This window comes from Salvelinus namaycush, chromosome 28 (genome assembly GCF_016432855.1).
Source record: "Salvelinus namaycush isolate Seneca chromosome 28, SaNama_1.0, whole genome shotgun sequence".
NCBI classification, from domain to species: domain Eukaryota; kingdom Metazoa; phylum Chordata; class Actinopteri; order Salmoniformes; family Salmonidae; genus Salvelinus; species Salvelinus namaycush.
In genome coordinates this window covers 12082165-12106994 of record NC_052334.1, presented here as the reverse complement: position 1 = coordinate 12106994, position 24830 = coordinate 12082165, and the positions used below count along the sequence as shown (strand labels likewise).

General features: G+C 43.7%; 2 protein-coding genes across 4 annotated transcripts in view; both read left to right on the top strand.

Moving 5' to 3' along the window:
• Window positions 1–6597, top strand: part of LOC120023173 (bromodomain adjacent to zinc finger domain protein 1A-like) — a 39816-nt gene extending 33219 nt beyond the window's left edge. For 2 of the 3 annotated variants that reach the window (XM_038967192.1, XM_038967190.1), the window contains exons 23-26: window positions 1542–1876; window positions 2117–2298; window positions 5415–5502; window positions 5606–6597. In XM_038967192.1, coding sequence (XP_038823120.1) covers window positions 1542–1876; window positions 2117–2298; window positions 5415–5502; window positions 5606–5775 — 775 coding nt within the window. In that variant the 3' untranslated portion in view covers window positions 5776–6597. The remainder of the gene's footprint in view (window positions 1–1541; window positions 1877–2116; window positions 2299–5414; window positions 5503–5605) is intronic. The other variant, XM_038967191.1, reaches the window with a different exon arrangement.
• Window positions 6598–6906: 309 nt separating this feature from the next.
• On the top strand, window positions 6907–11268 carry LOC120023484 (cofilin-2). The gene is made up of 4 exons (XM_038967510.1): window positions 6907–7012; window positions 9103–9410; window positions 9751–9827; window positions 10230–11268. Exons 1-4 carry the CDS (start codon window positions 7010–7012, stop codon window positions 10340–10342), a joined length of 501 nt encoding a protein of 166 aa, XP_038823438.1. The 5' UTR covers window positions 6907–7009; the 3' UTR covers window positions 10343–11268.
• Window positions 11269–24830: the final 13562 nt, after the last annotated feature.

Genomic DNA, 24830 nt, shown 5'->3' with positions numbered 1-24830 from the left:
TGGAAAAATGACTTGTGTCATGCACAAAGTAGATGTCCTAACCGACTTATCTAAACTATAGTTTGTTAAAAAGAAATTTGTGGGGTGGTTGAAAAACGAGTTTTAATGACTCCAACCCCTAAGTGTATGTAAACTTCCGACTTCAACTGTATCTACAGAAATAAGGCGTATCCTGTTTTGTGTTTGTTTAATAGTCTACTGATTCTGCGAGCACCAAGCCTCAACCACATGTCAGATAAAGCAATTTCACAAATTCGTCTGTTTTGTCATATCTTAGCTATGCTGTAATAAAGGCTTTAAAAATATATATAATAATTTAACAAACTCTGGTATTATAATTGATTTAGTCTTTACACTGTTCCAAGTGGTCAGAAAAATAATATTGTCATCTAACAGCACATAATAATTAATAATATGCATGCAGCTCTTGCTCCTATATACTCCTTTTTTTTATATCCTTATTGTTATTAAAATAATGAATCTGTAGGCCTAAGAGCGCGTCCGGTTTAGACTTAATACTGTAATTTACGCCTATTTCAATATAGGCTACTGTATCTATCAATTATTCCTTCATGTAATCACGCAGCATACATGCTTTGAAATGCAATCAAGCATTTTCGTTTTAAAATGTAATAACAAAGAGAGCCTTGAATAATTAGCCTAAACAATAAATGTTTTTTTGTCTTTGCTGTAATAAAGGCTTCATAAAAAATAGAATTAGGACACTCTATGGTACTTGTAATTTTTGTGTTTACACTGTTCCAAATGGTCTGAATTTATATTAGATTTTTTTATTGTAATCTGACAGCACTTGTTTGGCACATATAATCCTCATGCAGCGCTTGCTCCTATAACCTCCTTTCCACAACTAAGTAAAATGTCTTACATAGATCTGACTTCCTCCTGAGAAACCAGTAAACATTCCCCTGTTTCGAGTTTATTTTTCATGTCCACTGCATCCATTTTGCTCTCACGTATAGAGTTTATAACCAATTTATTGATGCGATTATGATAGGCTATAGGTCAGGCCTTATTGGTCACGAGCATGCAATGCACACGTTTCAAGCAAAAGTTGAGGGAATAGGTAATGTTTTTCCTAAACAAATGAGGGATTTCGGTAACAGAACTTTTCCGTCCAGAAATAACCATCTAAATGGCTGTAATTATGTTGCAGCTTCAGCACGGACGGCGCGATAACCACATGCTGTGCTGCCTGTCAGATGCAGCAGGGAGGGGCGAGACCACATGTGCCAGACAGACACTCGTTGTCTTTTTTATGTTTCCTTTTGAGCCATGTGTGTGTCATTATTTCATCAAACAGTGCGCTTAAAGCATCAGAAAAGCTCAGTGCATAGGTGGTGTCTATATCGATTGGTCGAAAGAACAAACGACTCTCGGTCAACCAAGATTTTTTGTTGTTGTACAGCCGTAGTTTATATTAAATTGAATACTTTAAAACAATAAAAACAACCCAACACATTTAGTTTATTCAGATATCTGAAGTTTTTCTCCCACAATTCTGTCTCCCTCTTCTCCTTTAGTGCCGCTAAAAAGGTCCGGACTGCTGTGCAACCTCCTGTGTCTACTACCAAAGGAAGTCGGTCGAACAGCAGGACCAACTCAAGTCATTCCACCCCCCGGAGCCAGCAGACCACCCCCAAACAGGCCCTCTCAACTGGGAAGGGAGCCGCTTCCAGGTCCTCAGGGAAGAAGCCCACCCCAGTCTCCAATGGCAGACCTCCACCACGGCCAGGCAGCAGAGTCAGCTCCCGGCTCAGTCATGAGATATTGGCAACCAACGGTACCTCTAGCAGGCCAGGCAGCCAGCCTGCTCCATCTCTCTCTCTGGCAGACTCCCGTAAAAGACCAATCTCAGGTAAGACAGTGGGAGGGGGAGATGGAAGAGGGTTGTGTTGGGTGATAAAAAGACAAAATTGTGTTCTTGTCAACATGATGTGCCAGGGTCTTTACATTGCTGAAGATGTAATGCAAAAAAAAAGGTATGTCTGTATAGAAGTGTTGAATGTTAATTTTCTCATGTATCAATTACATAACTTCCCTCTAGTTGGGGCTTTCTCATCTTTGCGTTTATATTCTCCTTCCACTGTTTCTCCAGCAGAGGTCTCCCACAAACCCAGGCTGGTCCTGACTCCCTCAGTCTCAGGTTCTTCTTCCAATCGCCGCAGCTCAGGGAGGAACCAAGGAGTCCATGAGCTGTCTGCCTGCGAGCAGCTGACTGTAGAGCTAGTCAGACATGAAGACAGCTGGCCCTTCATGAAACTGGTGTCTAGGACACAGGTAATACATGACTTGAAAGGCTGATAGGAGAGGCACGCAGAGCGACATGCATGCATTTATTAAAAAATTAAAAAATAAATAAAAAAACAGCACACACACATGCAAGCACTTCTATGAATACGTTTTCCTATACTATTACATAACTAGCTACGTCACTAGTGACACACATACAGTGCCTTCAGAAAGTATGCATATACCCCTTGATTTATTTCTACATTTTGTTTTTACAGCCTGAATTCAAAATGGATTCAATGTATTTGTTTCTCACCCATCTGCCACATAATGATAAAGTGAAAACATGTTTTTTTTAAATGTTTGCACGTTTATTGAAAATGAAATCCAGAAATATCTTATTTACATAAGAATTCACACCTCTGAGTAAATACTTTTGTAAAAGCACATTTGGCAGTGATTACAGCTGTCTTTCTGGGTAAGTCTCTAAGAGCTTTCCACACCTGGATTGTGCAACATTTACCCATTCTTTTCAAAATTCTGCAAGCTCTGTCAAATTGGTGGTTGATCATTGCTAGATAACCATTTTCAGGTCTTGCCGTAGATTAAAGTCAGCTGTAACTCTGCCACTCAGGAACCTTCACTGTCTTATTGGTAACTTTGGCCTTTGTTAGGTTATTGTCCTGCTGAAAGGTGTCCGGTGGAAAGCAGACTGAACCAGGTTTTCCTCTAGGATTTTACCTATACTTAGCTCCATTCCATTTATTTTTATCCTTAACTCCCCAGTCCTTAACAATTACAAGCATACCCATAACATGATGCAGCCACCACTATGCTGGAGAATATGGAGAGTGGTACTTAGTAATCTGTGTTGGATTTGCCCCATACATAACACTTTGTATTCAGGAATAAAATTAATTGCTTTGACATTTTTTGCAGTGTTACTTTAGTGCCTTGTTGCAAAAAGGATGCGTGTTTTGGAATATATTTGTTTTGTACAGGCTTCCTCTTTTTCACTCTGTCAATTAGGTTAGTATTGTGGATTAACTACAATGTTGATGTTTTCTCCTATCACAGCCATTAAACTTGAACTGTTTTATAGTCACCATTTGGCATCATGGTGAAACCCCTGAGTGGTTTCCTTCCTCTCCGGCAACTGAGTTAGGAAGGACGCCTGTATCTTTGTAGTGACTGGGTGTATTGATACACAATCAAAAGGGTACCGTAATTTCCGGACTATAAGCCGCTACTTTTTCCCACGCTTTGAACCTCGCGGCTTATACAATGACGTGGCTAATTTATGGCTTTTTCCCGTTTTCACAAGATTCATGCCGCCAAAAAACTGAGCACCGTCACATAATGTGACGTAAATCGAGCGCGCTCAAACTTCCCATCATTCTGATTACGGTAGTCATTTTGTCACCCTCATCATGGCAAAGACACGGAGAAATGCATATGATGCAGCTTTCAAGTTGAAGGCGATCGATCTGGCTGTTGGAAAAGGAAATAGAGCTACTGCACGGGAGCTTGGCCTTAATGAGTCGATGATAAGACGTTGGAAACAGCAGCGTGAGGAACTGACTCAGTGCAAAAAGACAACAAAAGCTTGCGCTCCGTGTTCAGTGGGAGGCTTGGATGACAAGTGGGGAGAAATCCTTCACTAAAACGGGCCGCATGCGAAGAGCAACTTATGGTCAAGTCTTGCCAGTGGGTCCTGACAGCGTGGAGCATTGTCAAAAAATCCACTATCATCAACGGGTTTCGAAAGGCTGGACTGCTGCGTGTTGAAGAGGGCAGCATGAGCTCAGCGGGGAATTTGCCTCCGGATGAAAGTGACGAGAGCGACAATGAAAACGATCCAACATCGGATGAAGCAATTCTGAGGCTATTCAACTCCGACACCGAAGGAGATGACTTCAGTGGTTTCAGTGCACGGGAGGAGGAAGATAGTGACCAATGACTTTCTTGGTAGGCTACTGTTTACTGCTATTTTTTTTATTTTTGTTACAAGCCGTGTTTCGTTTAAAGGCTGTGTAAAGTTCATTTGTTTCAATGTACCGGTAGGCACCTGCGGCTTATAGACATGTGCGGCTTATTTATGTACAAAATACATATTCTTTAAAAATTCAGTGGGTGCGGCTTATATTCAGGTGCGCTTAATAGTCCAGAAATTACGGTAATTAATAACTTCACCATGTTCAAAGGGGGATATTCAAAGTCTGTTTTTTGTTTGTGTTTTTTTACCCATCTACCAATAGGTGCCCTCCTTTTGCGAGGCATTGGAAAACCTCCCTGGTCTTTGTGGTTGAATCTGTTTTTGAAATTCACTGCTCGACTAAGGGACCTTACTTACAGATAATTGTATGTGTGTGGTACAGAGATGAGGTAGTCATTCAAAAATCATGTTGAACACTAATTCACACAGTGAGTCCATGCAACTTAAAACCTCTTAAGGATCGGACCCTTTTTTTCAATTTTTGCTTAAGATGACATACCCGTAGCTGTAGCTCAGGACCTGAAGCAAGGATATGCATATTCCTTAAAACAGTTTGAAGTTTGTGGAAATGTGAAATTAATGTAGGAGAATAACAGATTAGATCTGGTAAAAGATAATACAAAGAAAAAAACATGTTAATTTTTATTTTTCTTCCCCCATCTTTGAAATTCAAGAGAAAGGCTATAAAGTATTCCAGTTTAGGCACAATTTAGATTTTGGCCACTAGATGGCAGTGTATGTTCAAAGTTTTGACTGATCCAATGACCCATTGCATTTCTGTTCAAAATGTTGTATCAAGTCTGTCAAAATGTGCCTAATTGGTTTATTAATTACATTTAAGTTCATAACTGCACTCAAACGATAGCATGGTATTATTTCACTGTAATAGCTACTGTAAATTGGACAGTACAGTTAGATTAACAAGAATTGAAGCTTTCTGCCCATATCAGATATGTCTATGTCCTGGGAAATGTTCTTGTTACTTACAACCTCATGCTAATCACATTAGCGCACGTTAGCTCAACCCTCCCGCGTGGAGACACCGATCCTGTAGAGGTTTTAACTACTTCACTAGTCAACCTCAATACTACCTTGTTGAATTGCTTTGAGATTTGCGGATTGTTTTGTCTTTTTTAAATGACTTGATTTTGTCTCCTCACTTCTGCAGGTTCCAGACTACTTCGACATTATCAAAAAGCCCATTGCACTGAGCACTATCCGAGAAAAGGTTAACAACTGTGCATATAAAACAGCCAGTAAGTTGAGATTTTGCTTTTCTGTGTTAACTAAAACATGTTTATGCCGTCATGTTTCTGTACTTCAGCAGATGGGACATTTTTATATATTTTTTTCTCACAGCGGCGTACGTTGAGGACGTGGAGCTCATGTTTGCCAACTGTTTACAATACAACCCTCAGCACACAAATGAAGCTAAAGCAGGAACAAGGCTCCGAGCCTTCTTCAACTCAGAGATCTCTAACCTGGGGCTGGTGGACCGGACCACTCCACTGAAGCGGTCCCGGATGTAAAGCTGACTGACTGAAACTACTTGGTCGTATTCATTAATGCACACCGTAGCAAAATGTTTTTTACCTGGATGTTTTTCGACAAAAACAAGTTTCTTATTGGACAAATTCAGGTAGTCCCTTCCTGTTTCGCTTTTGTTTTCATCCATTTGTTTTCTAGTGAATACCATCATTCATTGGAAAGTCTGAACATTCCCAAAGCATTGTGCAGTGTAATATCATTCCCTCAAGATAATGCAGGAACAACTAACTCGCTGTGAAAGTATTTGCACTGAATATTTAAACTACTCTTTTCTATTCGTATTCACTCAGGGAAAACGAATTGTGGTTGGAAATACGTGTTTTTTTAACAGTGCATTTTTATATTTTGTATCTTGTGAGCATTTCTAGTCTTTCTTTGTGCACATACTTTTCTTCAACAATTTCAGTTAATTTAGATGACTTAAGTATTAGCTTTAATATGGACAGTTTTGCATTTGTTCGTTTCACAGTAGTGAACAGTAAAAACAAATTTTGCATGGACTGTTTCAGGTTCCCATCTTTCAGGGAAACACTACACTGGAATCTGATTTACTGTTCCTTATTTCTTATAATTCATTGGTTATTTATTTTAGTTAAGCTAAGAACTTGCTTTAAATTATATTTTTATAGAACATATTTGTTTTTGTAAAGAATTATTGGCATAGTTTTTAGTTCAAACTATAGAAAACTGTTTGTGGTAGAGTTTAAATACTGAGTTTTGTCCCCCTAACTTTCTCACCTCTGCTTTTGTATTTGCTATCGTGTATATTTTCTATATGTAAAAATAAATTCACTGTTTTAATATTTCTTGGTCAGCTCTCACTTGTGTTGCCAATCTCTGATGCATAAATATGAAGTTCATGAATATATTAATGGCGTCTATATTTTAGGTTAATATTTTTTCTACACCTCACTGAGATAAAATGGGCTCAATCTTTTGGTAGGGTTAGAGAAATAACTTAAATTTTATGGCGGGGAAGTTGGTTTGCCGGAGTTGAGTGTAGAAGTCCGCAAGTCAATTTAGCTTTATTGTCAACCGTAAGTCACAGGACAAATTCCCCTTATCCCTTCGAATCCCATTGCTGATCCCGCCCGCCGCGGCTCATACTCGCGCGCCCCTTACCCCACCCGGTCAGGACGTTCATTCCCATATCTCTTTACCCCTAAAGATTTCCCCACATAATAACAAATCTCACGGGACCGACGATCTTACAACATGGTAGGATAATTTACTCTTCTAGTTGAGTGCTGAAACTACTCTGGTAGTTTCTAGTTGAGTGATGATTTTAACTTTTTGTAACTTTGTAGCAACATTGGCTTGCTTGCTTACGCACCAACGTTTTGATTGCTGGTTACAGTTCGACATTCCGCAGTGGTGAGCTATAGTTAATGTTTGTTCAATCTATATATATTATAAACGTGATTTCGTTTGTAAAATCAGTTCCAATTTAGGATTGTTACAGGGCCTGCATCATCAGGCGGCCATTTTAACCTAATTATAGTGCAGTCCGCTATCTAACTAACGTTTCTCACTCTACTACTGACAGTTACCTTCATGATCTGAAAGTTTAGCCAAGTTGGCTTGCTAGCTAATAACATAGCTAGCTACCTGATAGCAATTACGTTTTCTACACGACAAGCTACCTTTAATGATTGGGACGATCTAACGTCAACTTGTAATGGTCTTGCCTGCCTCCTGTTTTGTTTGATTGCACTCAAGCTAATACGCCCATGCGGATTTCCACGCTTGTTTGACAGTGGAAACTAGCAAGCATTTGCAAGCTAATACTGTTCCCATAGCTACTGGTTTACTGTAGTGGGTCTAACCGATTAAACTCAACTATTTACAATATAGTTGAGTGGCGATTAGTGTGTGCGCACTGGAGCTCCGAAGTCATACACAATTATTTCAAGACCCAAAAGACAAGTCTGCAATTGCAGGCTATGCTTTGCGTGCTCAAATCAGTCGTTTTTGAAAACGTCATCTTGTGACGTCGTAGCTCCAGTCTGCGCATATACTGATCGCACCTCAACACAACTCGTTGAGTTTAATCGGCAACCGTGGGCCTTGACACATGCACATGTTGCTATACACCAAGCGAGTTACCTGTCTCATTCACTGACGGTTGGCAGTGTGGTGGTCACTAACTAGTCACTGGTCAGCGAGTTTCGTGCACTCTTTTGATATATTGAGGGTGGCTAATCAGCAGTCACCACTGTTGGAATGTCCTAATATTGCCACAGCTTGGCTTTCTGGTCCGATTGTCATCTTTAATAGAGAGAACACTTTGGCCAACTGACATAGCAGCCTATGTAGCCCAAAGACCGGTAGATGGCGATATTGTTGATCCAAACGCATTTGTATGCAGTCGGTAATACACTCCTAAACCCCGTGGACCGGTTCGTACCTAAAACGTTCTCCATTCAGGCTGAAAAGTCGTCGATTCCTCCTTAACTACATTTACTGGCGAGAAGACTGTTAAATATGTGTACTTTATGAAACACCATTTCCACCACCATGCTAATGTTACATCCTGATGTTGCGCCCTGCTTTCAGCCAGAGTTAACGGACTGCTGCAAGCTAATTGGCTGAACGCGATTCGCAACATCCAGGACCAGCATTCCTAGGCGCATTAGCACTTTAGCATTGTGGTGGAAATTTGTGTCTCATAAAGAAAGTACACATATTTTCCGTTTTTTAAATCTACTCCAGGACTAAATAAAAAAGGTGAAAAAATAAATAAAATCTATGCCTTTGCAGCCTGAATCGAGAATGTTTTAGGTGCGAACCGGTCCGAGAGGGAATGAGTGTATTGCCGGCTGCATAAAATGCTTTCGGACGGTAAAATGAAACCGTCAATACGCCATCTGCCGGCCTTTGGCCTGCAGCCTATGCAAAATGACTCGGCATGTGTGGCGGTAGGTAGTGTCAGAGTGAAATGGTGTTGATTCATTGTGAGTGTCAAAGGAAAGAAAGGCTATGATCAATGCTGCAGTCACTTGTTATTCTGTCTGCATGACTACTGGTAGTTAGCTACATACTGTATGTGTGAAGGTTTGTAATTTCCAATACCTTGTTAAAGGAAAGCATTTCCCATCTCCATGCTATTAGCTATAGGCCTAGATTCAATGTCCACATCATAAATAAACAGGATGTCTTTGCAGTCTTTATCAGCCATGTACCCTGTGTTTACTAGCTATTGAAGAGGCAACAACACTAATCAAGGCTGCTATATCATCTGGTTCACATTTGAGTTCTAAATCACACCTTGAATGAACCTTGTATATCATTCTCCCCTCTTTCCACAGGCCTCAGGTGTCACTGTCAACGATGAAGTCATCAAGGTCTTCAATGACATGAAGGTCAGGAAGTCATCCTCTACCGAAGATGTAAAAAAGCGTAAAAAGGCTGTGCTGTTTTGTCTCAGCGATGACAAGAAGAAGATCATCGTAGAGGAGGGCAAGTGGATCCTTGTTGGTGACATTGGGGAGTCGGTGGACGACCCATACGCCTGTTTCGTCAAGCTTTTACCGCTCAACGATTGCAGATACGGCTTATACGATGCCACATACGAAACAAAAGAATCCAAGAAAGAAGACCTGGTATTTATATTTTGGTAAGTTTGTACGTTCCCCTTTGTTAGTTTGAAAGGTGCAAAGCTGTTGTCAATAATGTTTCTTAAAAGCCTATATTCCCTAGCTTGGCTGGGGTGTCATTTGGTAGGCACCCTAGATCAGTGGCTGTGTCAACCATTGGTTCAATCGCTGGGATCTGACACCGAATTAGTCAATTCTTATTAAGTGTTGTGCAGGAGGACCATAGCTTGGTGGTCCCTGCTATAAAAAGTTTGAGAAACAGAAACACTGCTGCTGCTTTTATTTGTGTGGTATGGATTACTATGGAATAAAGCCGTTATTAGCTAGGCTTATTAAGTCATTGTGTTTCCCTCATTCCAGGGCACCTGAGGGTGCGCCCTTGAAAAGCAAGATGATCTATGCTAGCTCTAAAGATGCCATTAAAAAGAAGTTCACAGGTAAGTGAAAAATGCTATATACAATCACTATTCCTGTATGTTTGACCTGATATTGAATGATCGTGTGGTTCAGTAATTTATTCAGGTGATGGCAGAGAATTTGCATAGTAAAAACTAGGCTATCTTATCAAAACTATCAAGTATTAATAACTACAAGTTATTTTATTTTCGTATTCATGTTCTATGAAAGTGTCATGAATGTCGGTGTTGGCGTTTCAAATTTTTCAAAATACCATTTAATTTCTACCCCATAGATCCATTGAAAGTTTAGAGAAGAATGTGTGGGATCAAACAAAATTCCCCCAGACACCCCTGCAATTTTTGAAAGTGCTTCCTTAGTATTCAACACAACAGTATAAAACAGATGGGAATTAACTTGATATACTCCCCTTTGTTTTTCAGGTATCAAACACGAATGGCAAGTGAACGGATTAGACGACATCCAGGACCGCGCCACCCTGGCAGACAAGTTGGGAGGAAACGTGGTGGTATCACTCGAAGGGTTACCATTGTAAATGGAAAATACTACGTGCCATCTGGATTCCAGACGCTTTCATCTTAGCAGCTGTATCTATAGCATTTGAGTCTAAAGGAATAGCTTTAGGCTTTTTTGGTCTGTATTTTTTCCACACAATGGAAGGAGATCTCATTAACATATGTAAAAGCCTACAAGTTATTTTGCCAGACAACTCCTTCAAAAAAAATCCTGGTATTTTTTTTATATTTTTTTTTAACCTTCAAGAAATGATCACACATCACAGGTTTTTCCAAACAAATATGAACAGCAACGCCACACTACCTGAGATTAATAACACTCCCACAACAAAATATTAAGATTAGCACTGTTTTTGCGTTCTTTGCCACTTAAACAATGATGACTAAATGCTCAGTAGCATAGGAAAATGTGAATGCTTTCTATAATGCCTTGACAGTCATTCACTGCCCAGGTTACAGCTAATAGCAGGTATTTTGCACTCATGAGGTTTTCATATGACTGACTTATTTATTTCCAATGTTCTATCTTATCCAATATGTTATTTGACATGGAAAAACACGTAATAGACTATGCATATACTAAGCACTTTGTTTATACACTACAAAAGTTGAGGCAAAAAGGTCAAGAATAACTAAAGAATATCTGTATTTATGTTAACTAGATAGAGATGTTACCAGTTTTCATTCCTTTTATGCATATGGACAAGAACAGATTAGTATTTGACTGTTCAATTGCCGCCTTACTTTCATTTGAATGTACAGGACACCACAGTAAAAAGGAGGGTTGGTGCTTGCAGTTTTTTTAACACTAAAAGAAAGATATTTCAAATATATCAATACAGATGGCAATATGTGCATTTGGAGCCTTAAGTGGAACATTGTTTTTGAGATTGGGTGAGGAGGTTGCCACTTTACAATAAAACCTTGTGGCAGATAACAGAAAGAAGTGTCTTTTGTTCTGTGTTGTCTGTCTGTGTGCATCTGTTCATCAGGAGGGCTGGGCAACAATAAAGAGATACGTGACTGATTTCCTCTAACAGGAAATAGAAAAGATCTGGTCTACATGCTCTGTTCTGCTACATTGTATTGGTTAATGTTTTATTCAATTAAACCGGATGCAGTGGGTGACGATCTTCTTGGTTCAGAACAGTACAATGTTACGGAACATTCAGATAGAAATATATTGTTTAGAATAGATAGCATTCTCTGTTGTGTAGAAGAGGGAATCATTTCAGTTCTATAATTTCTGTGTAAGGTGGTTTCTCTGATGCTTTTTATATGTAATGTCTACAGTCTTATGAGGGAAGCCAAGTTAGTAAGGCTATTTCTGTAGGAGTACAGTAAATCATTCATGACCGATCATACTGTATGTCATGGTGAATTGGAGTACTGTCAACTGTTTTTATTTTATTTAACTAGGCATTTGGTATTTTATTATTGCAAAAGCAGCAGCTACTCTTCCTGGGGTCCACACAAAATATGAAACATAATACAGAACATCATTAGACAAGAACAGCTCAAGGACAGAACTACATACATTTTTAAAAAGGCACACGTAGCCTACATATCAATGCATACACACAAACTATCTAGGTCAAATAGGGGAGAGGCGTTATGCCGTGAGATATTTTATCTGTTTTTTGAAACCAGGTTTGCTGTTTATTAGAGCAATATGAGATGGTAGGAAGTTCCATGCAATAAGGGCTCTATATAATACTGTACGTTTTATTGAATTTGTCCTGGATTTGGGGACTGAAAAGATGTCTGGTGGGATAAGTGTGTGTCAGAGCTGTCTGTAAGTTGACTAAGCAAACAATTTGGGATTTTCAACACAATGTTTCTTATAAAAATAAGAAGTGATGCAGTCAGTCTCTCAACTCTTAGCCAAGAAAGACTGGCATGCATAGTATTTATATCAGCCCTCTGATTACAATTAAGAGCAAAATGTGCCGCTCTTTTCTTGGCCAGCTGCAGCTTAACTAGGTCTTTCCTTGCAGCACTGGACTACACGACTGGACAATAATCAAGATTAGACAAAACTAGAGCCTGCAGAACTTGCTTTTTGGAATGTGGTGTCAAAAAAGCAGAGCATCTCTTTATTATGGCTAGACCTCTCCCCATCTTTGCAACCATTGAATCTATATGTTTTGACCATGACAGTTCACAATCTAAGGTAATGCCAAGTAATTTAGTCTCAACTTGTTCAACAGCCACACCATTCATTACCAGATACAGCTGAGGTCTAGAACTTAAGGAATGATTTGTACCAAATACAATGCTCTTAGTTTCAGATATGTTCAGGACCAGTTTATTACTGGCCACCCATTCCAAAACAGACTGCAACTCTTTAAGGGTTTCAGTGACTTCCTTAGCTGTGGTTGCTGATGCGTATATGGTTGAATCATCAGCATACATGGACGCACATGCTTTGTTTAATGCCAGTGGCAGGTCATTGGTAAAAATAGAAAAGTATAGAGGGCCTAGAGAGCTGCCTTGCAGTACACCACACTTTACATGTTTGACATTAGAGACGCTTCCATTAAAGAAACCCTTTGAGTTCTATTAGATAGATAGCTCTGAATCCACGATACGGCAGAGGTTGAAAAGCCATAGCACTTAAGTCTTTTCAACAACAGGTTATGGTCAATAATATCAAAGGTTGCACTGAAATCTAACAGTACAGCTCCCACAATCTTCTTATCAATTTCTTTCAACCAATCATCAGTCATTTGTGTCAGTGCAGTACATGTTGAGTGCCCTTCTCTATAAGCATGCTGAAATTCTGTTGTTAATTTGTTTACAGAGAAATAGCATTGTAGCAATTTTTTCCAACAGTTTGCTAAGAGCTGGCAGCAAGCTTATAGGTCTGCTGTTAGAACCAGTAAAGGCTGCTTTACCACTCTGGGAGACGGAATTACTTTGGCTTCCCTCCAGACCTGAGGACAAAGACTTTCCTCTAGGCTCAGATTAAAAATATGACAGATAGGAGTGGCTATAGAGTCAGCCACCATCCTCAGTTGCTTTACATCTAAGTTGTCAATGCCAGGAGGTTTGTCATTATTGATCGTTAACAATTTTTCCACCTCTCCCACACTAACTTTACAAAATTCAAACTTGCACTGCTTTTCTTTCATGATTTGTTTTTTTATGCAAGAATATAATAAGTTTGCCCACTTTGCCAATGAAATAATCATTAAAATAATTGGCAACGTTAAATGGTTTTGTGATGAATAAGACATCTGATTCGATGAAAGATGGAGTTGAATTAGTCTTTCTGCACATAATTTTATTGAAAGTACTTCATAATAAAGTTTCTTCTTATTTTTGTTGAGTTTAGTCACATCATTTCTCAATTTGCAGTAAATAAGCCAGTCAGATGTACAGCCAGACTTATTAGCCACTCCTTTTGCCCCATCTCTTTCAACCATACAGTTTTTCAATTCCTCATCAATCCATGGAGCCTTAACAGTTCTAACAGTCAGTTTCTTAACAGGTGCATGTTTATCAATAATTGGAATAAGCCATTTCAAAAATTCATCAAGTGTAGAGTCTGGATGCTCCTCATTAATCACATCAGACCAACAAATATTGTTTAACTGACCTGCAAGTCAGTTAAGAACAAATTCTTATTTTACAATGACGGCTTAACCCGGCCAAACCCTCCCCTAACCCGGACAACGCTGGGAAAATTGTGCGCCGCCCTATGGGACTTTCAATCATGGCTGGTTGTGATACAGCCCGGAATTGAACCAGGGTCTGTAGTGACGCCTCTAGCACTTAGATGCAGTGCCTTAGACTGCTGCGCCACTCGGGAGCCAACTTTAATTTGAACATCTACAGATTAACTCATATTTGTAATTTTTTTTATGCAGCGATCTTTCAACCGTAACACTAATAGTACTGCAGCTTCCCGAATTAATGTAGCCTGCTTTACATAAGCTCTACGTTTCAACGAACAGCCAGCGGTTGTTCCCTGTCCCTTCATTCGAGCAGGGCTGAGTGTTTCTAGGAGAGAGAGCAGACCTGTGTGTCTTCTACTGCAACTGGGCTGGGGGCCAGGCCTGCTGCTTGCTCCCTGTGGAGAATTTGATCTGCAGGCAGTGAGCAATCCTCTGCTGGTCAGAGCTATTTATGGCCAACACATGCTTTTGTGTCTTGTCGTCGTTGTCCACAAATGGCAAAACGGATAAGCTTTCAAAGAGCAACGAAAGGGAAGCCCTGTTAGAGGAGGAGAGCAGGCAGTTAGAGTACACACGCCCACTGCCCCCTACCAAGAATGCTTTTCACACTCAAGGAACAGAATAGGAGAGGAAAGAAAGGAATGGGAAAACACATTGAAAAAATCCTTGAAGTATTATAAGATGTAAACCCCTGCTTATGGGAACTATATACAGTTGAAGTCGGAAGTTTACATACACTTAGGTTGGAGTCATTAAAAATAGTTTTTAAACCACTACACAAATTTCTTGTTAACAAACTATAGTTTTGGCAAGTCGGTTAGGACATCTACTTTGTGCATGACTGTCACGCGCTGGCCACAGAGAGGTTTTTATTCTCTATTTTAGTTAGGCCAGGGTGTGACTAGGGTGGGCATTCTAGTTTCTTTATTTCTATGTTTTCTGTTTCGTGTCTGCACCTGACAGAACTGTTTCGTTTTGTTCTACTTTGTTATTTTGTTTCAGTGTTCAGTTTGATTAAATATCATGAACGCTTACCATGCTGCACCTTGGTCTCCTTCTACTTCATACGACGAGCGTTACAATGACACAAGTAATTTTTCCAACAATTGTTTACAGACAGATTATTTCACTTATAATTCACTGTATCACAATTCCAGTGGGTCAGAAGTTTACATACACTAAGTTGACTGTGCCTATAAACAGCTTGAAAATTATGTCATGGCTTTAGAAGCTTCTGATAGGCTAATTGACATCATTTGAGTCAATTGGAGGTGTACCTGTTGATGTATTTCAAGGCCTACTTTCAAACTCAGTGCCTCTTTGCTTGACATCATGGGAAAATCAAAAGAAATCAGCCAAGACCTCAGAAAAAACATTGTAGACCTGCACAAGTCTGGTTCATTCTTGGGAGCAATTTCCAAACGTCTGAAGGTACCACTTTCATCTGTACAAACATTAGTACACAAGTATAAACACCATGGGACCACGCAGCCGTCATACCGCTCAGGAAGGAGACGCGTTCTGTCTCCTAGAGATCAACGTACTTTGGTGCGAAAAGTGCAAATCAATCCCAGAACAGCAAAGGACCTTGTGACGATGTTGGAGGACACAGTAACAAAAGTATCTATCCACTGTAAAATGAATCCTATATCGACATAACCTGAAAGGCCGCTCAGCAAGGAAGAAGCCACTGCTCCAAAACCGCCATTAAAAAAGCCAGACTAAAGTTTGCAACTGCACATGAGGACAAAGATCATACTTTTTGGAGAAATGTCATCTGGTCTGATGAAACAAAAATAGAACTGTTTGACCATAATGACCATCGTTATGTTTGGAGGAAAAAGGGGGAGGTTTGCAAGCCGAAGAACACCATCCCAACCGTGAAGCACGGGGGTGGCAGCATCATGTTGTGGGGGTGCTTTGCTGCAGGAGGGACTGGTGCACTTCACAAAATAGAGGGCATAATGATGAGGGACAATAATGTGGATATTTTGAAGCAATATGTCAAGACATAAGTCAAGAAGTTAAAGCTTGGTCGTAAATGGGTCTTCCAAATGGACAATGACCCCAAGCATACTTCCAAAGTTGTGGCAAAATGGCTTAAGGACAATAAAGTCAAGGAATCGGAGTGGCCATCACAAAGCCCTGACCTCAATCCTATAGAACATTTGTGGGCAGATCTGAAAAAGCGTGTGTGAGCAAGGAGGCTGTCACGAAAGTCGTCGGGAGAAGGAGAGGAGGACCAAAGTGCAGCGTAGTACGTATCCATAATACTTTTAATCAAAATGAATACACGAACAAAAACAACAAAATGACCAACGAACAGTTCTGACAGGTGCAACAAACACTAACCAGAAAATAACCACCCAAAAACAAAAGTGGGAAAACAGGCTACCTAAGTATGGCCCTCAATCAGATTCAACGATAGACAGCTGCCTCTGATTGAGAACCATACCAGGCCAAACACATAGAAATAGAAAAGCTAGACCTACAACATAGAATACCCACCCACATCACACCCTGACCAAACTAAAAATAGAAACATACAAAGCAATCTACAGTCAGGGCGTGACAGTACCCCCCCCCCCAAAGGTTCGGACTCCGGCCGCAAAACCTGAACCAATAGGGGAGGGTCTGGATGGGCATTTCACCATGGTGGCGGCTCTGGTGCGGGACGTAGACCCCACTCCACCTTAGTCTTGGCCCCCTTATGTAGCGCCTCTGGAGTGGCGACCCTCGCCGCCGACCCCGGACTGGGGACCCTTACAACGGACCCCGAATAGGAGGGAAACTCTGGCAGCGCCGGACAGGCGGGAGGCTCTGGCAGCGCCGGACAGGCGGGAGGCTCTCTGGCAGCGCCGGACAGGCGGGAGGCTCTCTGGCAGCGCCGGACAGGCGGGAGGCTCTCTGGCAGCGCCGGACAGGCGGGAGGCTCTGGCAGCGCCGGACAGGCGGGAGGCTCTGGCAGCGCCGGACAGGAGGGAGGCTCTGGCAGCGCCGGAGAGGAGGGCGGCTCTGGCTGCTCCGGACAGGAGGGCGACTCTGGCTGCTCCGGACAGGAGGGCGACTCTGGCTGCTCCGGACAGGAGGGCGACTCTGGCTGCTCCGGACAGGAGGGCGACTCTGGCTGCTCCGGACAGGAGGGCGACTCTGGCTGCTCCGGACAGGAGGGCGACTCTGGCTGCTCCGGACAGGAGGGCGACTCTGGCTGCTCCGGACTGGAGGGCGTCGCTGGAGGCTCCGGACTGGAGGGCGACGCTGGAGGCTCCGGACTGGAGGGCGACGCTGGAGGCTCCGGACTAGAGGGCGACGCTGGAGGCTCCGGACTAGAGGGCGTCGCTGGAGGCTCCGGACTAGAGGGCGTCGCTGGCGGGAGGACAGGCGGGAGGCTCTGGCAGCGCCGGACAGGCGGGAGGCTCTCTGGCAGCGCCGGACAGGCGGGAGGCTCTCTGGCAGCGCCGGACAGGCGGGAGGCTCTCTGGCAGCGCCGGACAGGCGGGAGGCTCTCTGGCAGCGCCGGACAGGCGGGAGGCTCTGGCAGCGCCGGAGAGGAGGGAGGCTCTGGCAGCGCCGGACAGGAGGGAGGCTCTGGCTGCTCCGGACAGGAGGGCGACTCTGGCTGCTCCGGACAGGAGGGCGACTCTGGCTGCTCCGGACAGGAGGGCGACTCTGGCTGCTCCGGACAGGAGGGCGACTCTGGCTGCTCCGGACAGGAGGGCGACTCTGGCTGCTCCGGACAGGAGGGCGACTCTGGCTGCTCCGGACAGGAGGGCGACTCTGGCTGCTCCGGACTGGAGGGCGTCGCTGGAGGCTCCGGACTGGAGGGCGACGCTGGAGGCTCCGGACTGGAGGGCGACGCTGGAGGCTCCGGACTGGAGGGCGACGCTGGAGGCTCCGGACTAGAGGGCGACGCTGGAGGCTCCGGACTAGAGGGCGTCGCTGGAGGCTCCGGACTAGAGGGCGTCGCTGGAGGCTCCGGACTAGAGGGCGTCGCTGGAGGCTCCGGACTAGAGGGCGTCGCTGGAGGCTCCGGACTGACGTCCTTCATTGGGGGCCTCGTGCCATAACTCCTCACTGGAGTTTCGTGCCATTGATCCTCACTGGAGGCTTCGTGCCATGGATCCTCACTGGAGGCTTCGTGCCATGGATCCTCACTGGAGGCTTCGTGCCATGGAGCATCACTGGGGGCTTCGTGCCATGGATCCTCACTGGAGACTTGGTGCCATGGATCATCACTGGAGGCTTCGTGCCATGGATCATCACTGGAGGCTTCGTGCCATGGATCATCACTGGAGGCTTCTTGCCATGGATCATCACTGGAGGCTTCTTGCCATGGATCATCACTGAGTGGAGAGACACACAGGAGGCCTGGCTCTGGGAGAAGGCACAGGACTCACCAGGCTGGGGAGACATGCAGGAGGGTTAGGGCTTAGCACAGGCACAGAACTCACCAGGCTGGGGAGACATACAGGAGACCTTATCCTTGGCCGAGGCACCGGATGCACTGGACCGTGGAGGCGCACTGGCGGTCTCGAGCGCAGAGCTAGCACAACTCGTCCTGGCTGGATCCCCCCTGTAGCCCGGCAAGTGCGGGGAGTTGGAACAGGCCGCACTGGGCTGTGCTGGCAAACCGGGGACACCGTGCGTAGGGCTGGTGCAGTATTTTTATTTTATTTTATTTCACCTTTATTTAACCAGGTAGGCTAGTTGAGAACAAGTTCTCATTTACAACTGCGACCTGGCCAAGATAAAGCATAGCAGTGTGAACAGACAACAACACAGAGTTACACATGGAGTAAACAATAAACAAGTCAATAACACAGTAGGGGGAAAAATGAGTCTATATACATTGTGTGCAAAAGGCATGAGGAGGTAGGCAATAAATAGGCCATAGGAGCGAATAATTACAATTTAGCAGATTAACACTGGAGTGATAAATCATCAGATGATCATGTGCAAGTAGAGATACTGGTGTGCAAAAGAGCAGAAAAGTAAATAAATAAAAACAGTAAGGGGATGAGGTAGGTAAATTGGGTGGGCTGTTTACAGATGGACTATGTACAGCTGCAGCGATCGGTTAGCTGCTCAGATAGCAGATGTTTAAAGTTGGTGAGGGAAATAAAAGTCTCCAACTTCAGCAATTTTTGCAATTCGTTCCAGTCACAGGCAGCAGAGAACTGGAAGGAAAGGCGGCCAAATGAGGTGTTGGCTTTTGGGATGATCAGTGAGATATACCTGCTGGAGCGCGTGCTACGGGTGGGTGTTGTTATCGTAACCAGTGAACTGAGATAAGGCGGAGCTTTACCTAGCATGGACTTATAGATGACCTGGAGCCAGTGGGTCTGACGACGAATATGTAGCGAGGGCCAGCCGACTAGAGCATACAGGTCGCAGTGGTGGGTGGTATAAGGTGTTTTAGTAACAAAACGGATGGCACCATGATAAACTGCATCTAGTTTGCGGAGTAGGATATTGGAAGCTATTTTGTAAATGACATCGCCGAAGTCGAGGATCGGTAGGATAGGATACCCCGGGCCGAGGAGACGCACTGGAGACCAGATGCGCTGAGCCGGCATCATCCCTCCTGGCTCGATGCCCACTCTAGCCTGGCCGATTCGAGGAGCTGCGATGTAGCGCACCGGGCTATGCGTGCGCACTGGGGACACCGTGCTCTTCCCCGCATAACACGGTGCCTGCCCAGTCACTCCCTCCCACGGTAAGCACGGGGAGTTGGCTCAGGTCTCCTACCTGAGGCCGCCAATCTCCCCGTGTGCCCCCCCCAAAAAAAATCTGGGGCTGCCTCTCGTGCACTTCCCTCGAGCCAACTCCTCATAGGTCGCCGCTCCGCTTTAACTGCCTCCAGCTCCTTTTTCAGACGGCGATACTCTCCCGGCTGTGCCCATGGTCCTTTGCTGTCCAAAATTTCCCCCCATGTCCAGTCCTCTCCTCCACACTGCTTGGTCCTTCTGTCGAAGTCAGACCCTCTCCTTGTTCGTTCGGCGATCGATGTCACCGGCTTTCTAGCCATCGCCGCTCCATTTTTCGTATATCCATTTGTCTTGTCTTGTTATTAACATACACACCTGGTTTTCATTTCCCCAATCAAGCTACTTGTATTTAACCCTCTGTTCCCATCATGTTTTGTGTGTAAATGTTTTCATGTTAGGTGGTGTTAGTTTACACGCTCTACTTTTATGTTCCGTTTTTTGAGCGCGTTTGTATCATGTAGTGCTCTCATTTTTGGAACTACAATAAAGTGTGCCTGTTCATCATAATATCTGCTCTCCTGCACTTGACTTCGCCTCTAATACACCATCCTGACAGTTTTATGCTAATACATTTTCTCAGAGAAAGAGATTTTGTTTCAAAAGTAAAATGTTGTTTTCTCAAAAAGATACACTACCATTCAAAAGTTTGGGGTCTCTAAGAAATGTCCTTGTTTTTGAAAGAAAAGCAACATTTTTGTCCAATAAAATAACATCAAATTGATCAGAAATACAGTGTAGACATTGTTAATGTTGTAAATGACTATTGTAGCTGAAAATGGCTGATTTTTAATGGGATATCTACATAGGCGTACAGAGGCCCATTATCAGAAAGCATCACTACTGTGTTCCAATGGCACGTTGTGTTAGCTAATCCAAGTTTATAATTTTAAAAGGCTAATTGATCATTAGAAAACCCTTTTGCAATTATGTTAGCACAGCTGACAACTGTCGTGCTGATTAAAGAAACAATAAAACTGGCCTTCTTTAGACGAGTTGAGTATCTGGAGCATCAGTGTTTGTGAGTTCGATTACAGGCTCAAAATGGCCAGAAACAAAGAATTTTCTTTCTTCTGAAACTCGTCTGTGAAGAAATGGATTGAGGAATCAGGCGCAGGGAGCAGAGGGTTAGGACAACAGTATTTAATCCTGGTACTGACACGGTCCCGCCAACACACCAGGCGCATACAAAAACAGAGCGGCCCAAAAACAGGACCAAAATCAGCCCAGCCAAAACACAATCCACAACAAACGCACAGAAGAACAAGCCCGCACAACAGCCGGCGGGCATTACCAGCTTAAATAGCCCAAATCAAAACCAAACTAGAAACAGGTGAAACCAATAAGACCAAACCAACTGAAAAGGGAAAAGGGGATCGGTGGCAGCTAGTAGACCGGTGACGACGACCGCCGAACGCCGCCCGAACAGGAAGAGGAACCGCCTTCGGTGGGATTCGTGACATCGTCAGTCTAATCTTGTTCTGAGAAATGAAGGCTATTCCATGCGAGAAATTGCCAAGAAACGGAAGATCTCATACAATGCTGTGAACTACTCCCTTCACAAAAAAGCGTAAACTGGCTCTAACCAGAATAGAAAGAGGAGTGGGAGGCCCCAGTGCACAACTTGCATCCTGTAGCTCTAACTCCAAAAACTTTTGGGACACTGTAAAGTCCATGGAGAACAAGAGCACCTCCTCCCAGCTGCCCAGAGCACTGGGGCTAGGCAACACGGTCACCACCGATAAATCCATGATAATCGAAAATGTCAATAAGCATTTCTCTACGGCTGGCCATGCTTTCCTCCTGACTACCCCAACCCCGGCCAATAGCTCCGCAACCCCCGCAGCTACTTGCCCGAGCCTCCCCAGCTTCTCCTTCACCCAAATCCAGATCGCAGATGTTCTGAAAGAGCTGCAAAACCTGGACCCGTACAAATCAGCTGTGCTAGACAATCTGGACCCTCTCTTTCTAAAATTATCGGCCGCCATTGTTGCAACCCCTATTACCAGTCTGTTCAACCTCTCTTTCGTATTGTCCGAGATCCCTAAAGATTGTAAAGCTGCCACGGTCATCCCCCTCTTCAAAGGGGGTGACACTCTAGACCCAAACTGTTATAGACCTATATCTATCCTGCCCTGTCTTTCTAAAGCCTTTGAAAGCCAAGTTAATAAACAGATCACTGACCATTTCGAATCCCACCGTACCTTCTCCGGTGTGCAATCCGGTATCCGAGCTGGTCATGGGTGCACCTCAGCCACACTCAAGGTACTAAACGATATCATAACCGCCATCGATAAAAGACAGTACTGTGCAGCCGTCTTCATCGACCTGGCTAAGGCTTTCGACTCTGTCAATCACCGTATTCTTATCGGCAGACTCAATAGCCTTGGTTTCTCAAATGACTGCCTCGCCTGGTTCACCAACTACTTCTCAGACAAGTGTGTCAAAATCAGTGTGTCAAATCGGAGGGCCTGTTGTCCGGACCTCTGGCAGTCTCTATGGGGGTACCACAGGGTTCAATTCTCGGGCCGACTCTTTTCTCTGTATATATCAATGATGTCGCTCTTGCTGCGGGTGATTCCCTGATCCACCTCTACGCAGACGACACCATTCTGTATACTTCTGGCCCTTCCTTGGACACTGTGTTAACTAACCTCCAAACGAGCTTCAATGCCATACAACACTCCTTCCGTGGCCTCCAACTGCTCTTAAACGCTAGCAAAACCAAATGCATGCTTTTCAACCGTTCGCTGCCCGCACCCGCCCGCCCGACTAGCATCACTACTCTGGACGGTTCTGACCTAGAATACGTGGACGTCGGCTTTCTATTTTGCAACAAAGCCTCCTTCACTCACGCCGACAAACTTACCCTAGTACAAATGACTATCCTACCGATCCTCGACATCGGCGATGTCATCTACAAAATAGCTTCCAATACTCTACTCAGCAAATTGGATGTTTGAAGTTGACGGATGGTTGAAGTTGAGACTGGTGTTTTGCGGGTACTATTTAATGAAGCTGCCAGTTGAGGACTTGTGAGGCGTCTGTTTCTCAAACTATACACTCTAATGTACTTGTCCTCTTGCTCAGCCTCCCACTCCTCTTTCTATTCTGGTTAGAGCCAGTTTGCGCTGTTCTGTGAAGGGAGTAATACACAGCATTGTACGAGAACTTCCGTTTCTTGGCAATTTCTCGCATGGAATAGACTTCATTTCTCAGAACAAGAATAGACTAACGAGTTTCAGAAGAAAGTTCTTTGTTTCTGGCCATTTTGAGCCTGTAATCAAACTCACAAACACTGATGCACCAGATACTCAACTCGTCTAAAGAAGGCCAGTTTTATTGTTTTTTTAATCAGTACGACATTTTTCAGCTGTGCTAACATAATTGCAAAAGGGTTTTCTAATGATCAATTAACCTTTTAAAATTATAAACTTGGATTAGCTAACACAACGTGACATTGGAACGCCTCTGTACGCCTATGTAGATATCCCATTAAAAACCAGCCATTCCAGCTACAATAGTCATTTACAACATTAACAATGTCTACACTGTATTTCTGATCAATTTGATGTTATTTTAATGGACAAAAAATTTGCTTTTCTGTCAAAAACAAGGACATTTCTAAGTGACCACAAACTTTTGAATGGTAGTGTAGGCGTCAAAATTATTGCCACCCGTTTTGTCATACTTTGTGCACCCTTCCCTTGCTAGGATAACAGCACTGAGCCCTTTTCTATGTTTTATGACATTGGAGATGTCACACCCTGACCTTAGTTATCTTTGTTTTCTTTATTATTTTGGTTAGGTCAGGGTGTGACGAGGGTGATTTGTTTAGTTTTTGTATTGTCTAGGGGGTTTTGTATGTCATGGGGTTTTTGTAAGTCTAGGTGTTTATATGTCTATGGTTGCCTAGATTGGTTCTCAATCAGAGGCAGCTGTTTATCGTTGTCTCTGATTGGGGACCATATTTAGGTAGCCATATTCCTTGGGTAGTGTCAGGATTTGGCCAGGATTGATCCGGTTTTGGCCACTAGATGCCCCCATTGTGGTTTTTTGACCCTTTTGTTTCCCCTTGTTTCCAGTTATTATTTGCACCTGTGCCTCGTTTCCCTTGAATGTATTTAAACCCTTAGTTTTCCTCAGTTCTTTGCTCTGTGTTTGAATGTTAGCACCCAGCCCCAGCAATGCTGTGTACATTTATTACTCCAGTTGGATTCTCTTGAGGTACTCTGTTTTTGTTCTTGTTTATTTATTTTTGATTACTTCTTTTGAGGTTTTTTCCCTGCTGTATCTACCACCTTGTGGATTTACCTTTTGTCTTGGAGGATTACCTTTTTTCTCTTGGAATTACTTTTGACGTTGTGGATTTATATTTTTGCCTGAAGTACTTTCCTTTTTACTTTATGAAAACACCGTCTCAAGTACTGCTGTGTCTGCCTCATCTTTTGGGTTCTGCCGACTATTAGTGGCTCAGTTTTGCTAAGTGACTGTTTCTCACACCGGAGACCCGAGTTCGTAACCGGGTCCTGACAGAAACACAGAGCCAAAAATGAACCCAGAGGCAGTTCCCAGGACCTTTTTGCCATTTTGTCCCACCACGAGGGGACTGTCCAACGCCACGAAGCTGCTCTGGTTCAGCAAGAGGCCTTAATGGCTAGACATTCTCAACTTCTGTCGGAGATGCTGACTTCCTTAAAGCAGATATCTGATCGACTTCCCCCGGCAACCGCTTCTGCCCCAGTACCTCAGATTCAAGTGCCCGTGGCAGTTAACCCCTTGGCTGAACCTCGTCTGCCGCCTCCCCAACGGTTCTCAGGTGATCCGAGTGCTTGTAAGGGGTTTTTCACCCAATGTTCTCTCTCCTTCGAGCTGCAACCCTCGTCGTTTCCCACCGACCGGTCCAAGATCGCATATATCATCACCCTGCTGTCGGAAAAAGCCCTGGCCTGGGCTACTGCTGTGTGGGATGCCCAAAGTCCCCGCTGTGCCAGCTACTCTGCCTTTGCTGAGGAATTCAAGCGAGTGTTTCAAGGTCCTACCAGCGGCCCTGACTCAGCCAA

Bases quoted from the DNA above. Each gene is read 5' to 3' on its own strand.
- LOC120023484 (XM_038967510.1), top strand. The intron at 9,411-9,750 runs GTAAGTTTGTAC...CCCTCATTCCAG, and splicing joins GACCTGGTATTTATATTTTG to GGCACCTGAGGGTGCGCCCT. The intron at 9,828-10,229 runs GTAAGTGAAAAA...TTTGTTTTTCAG, and splicing joins CATTAAAAAGAAGTTCACAG to GTATCAAACACGAATGGCAA.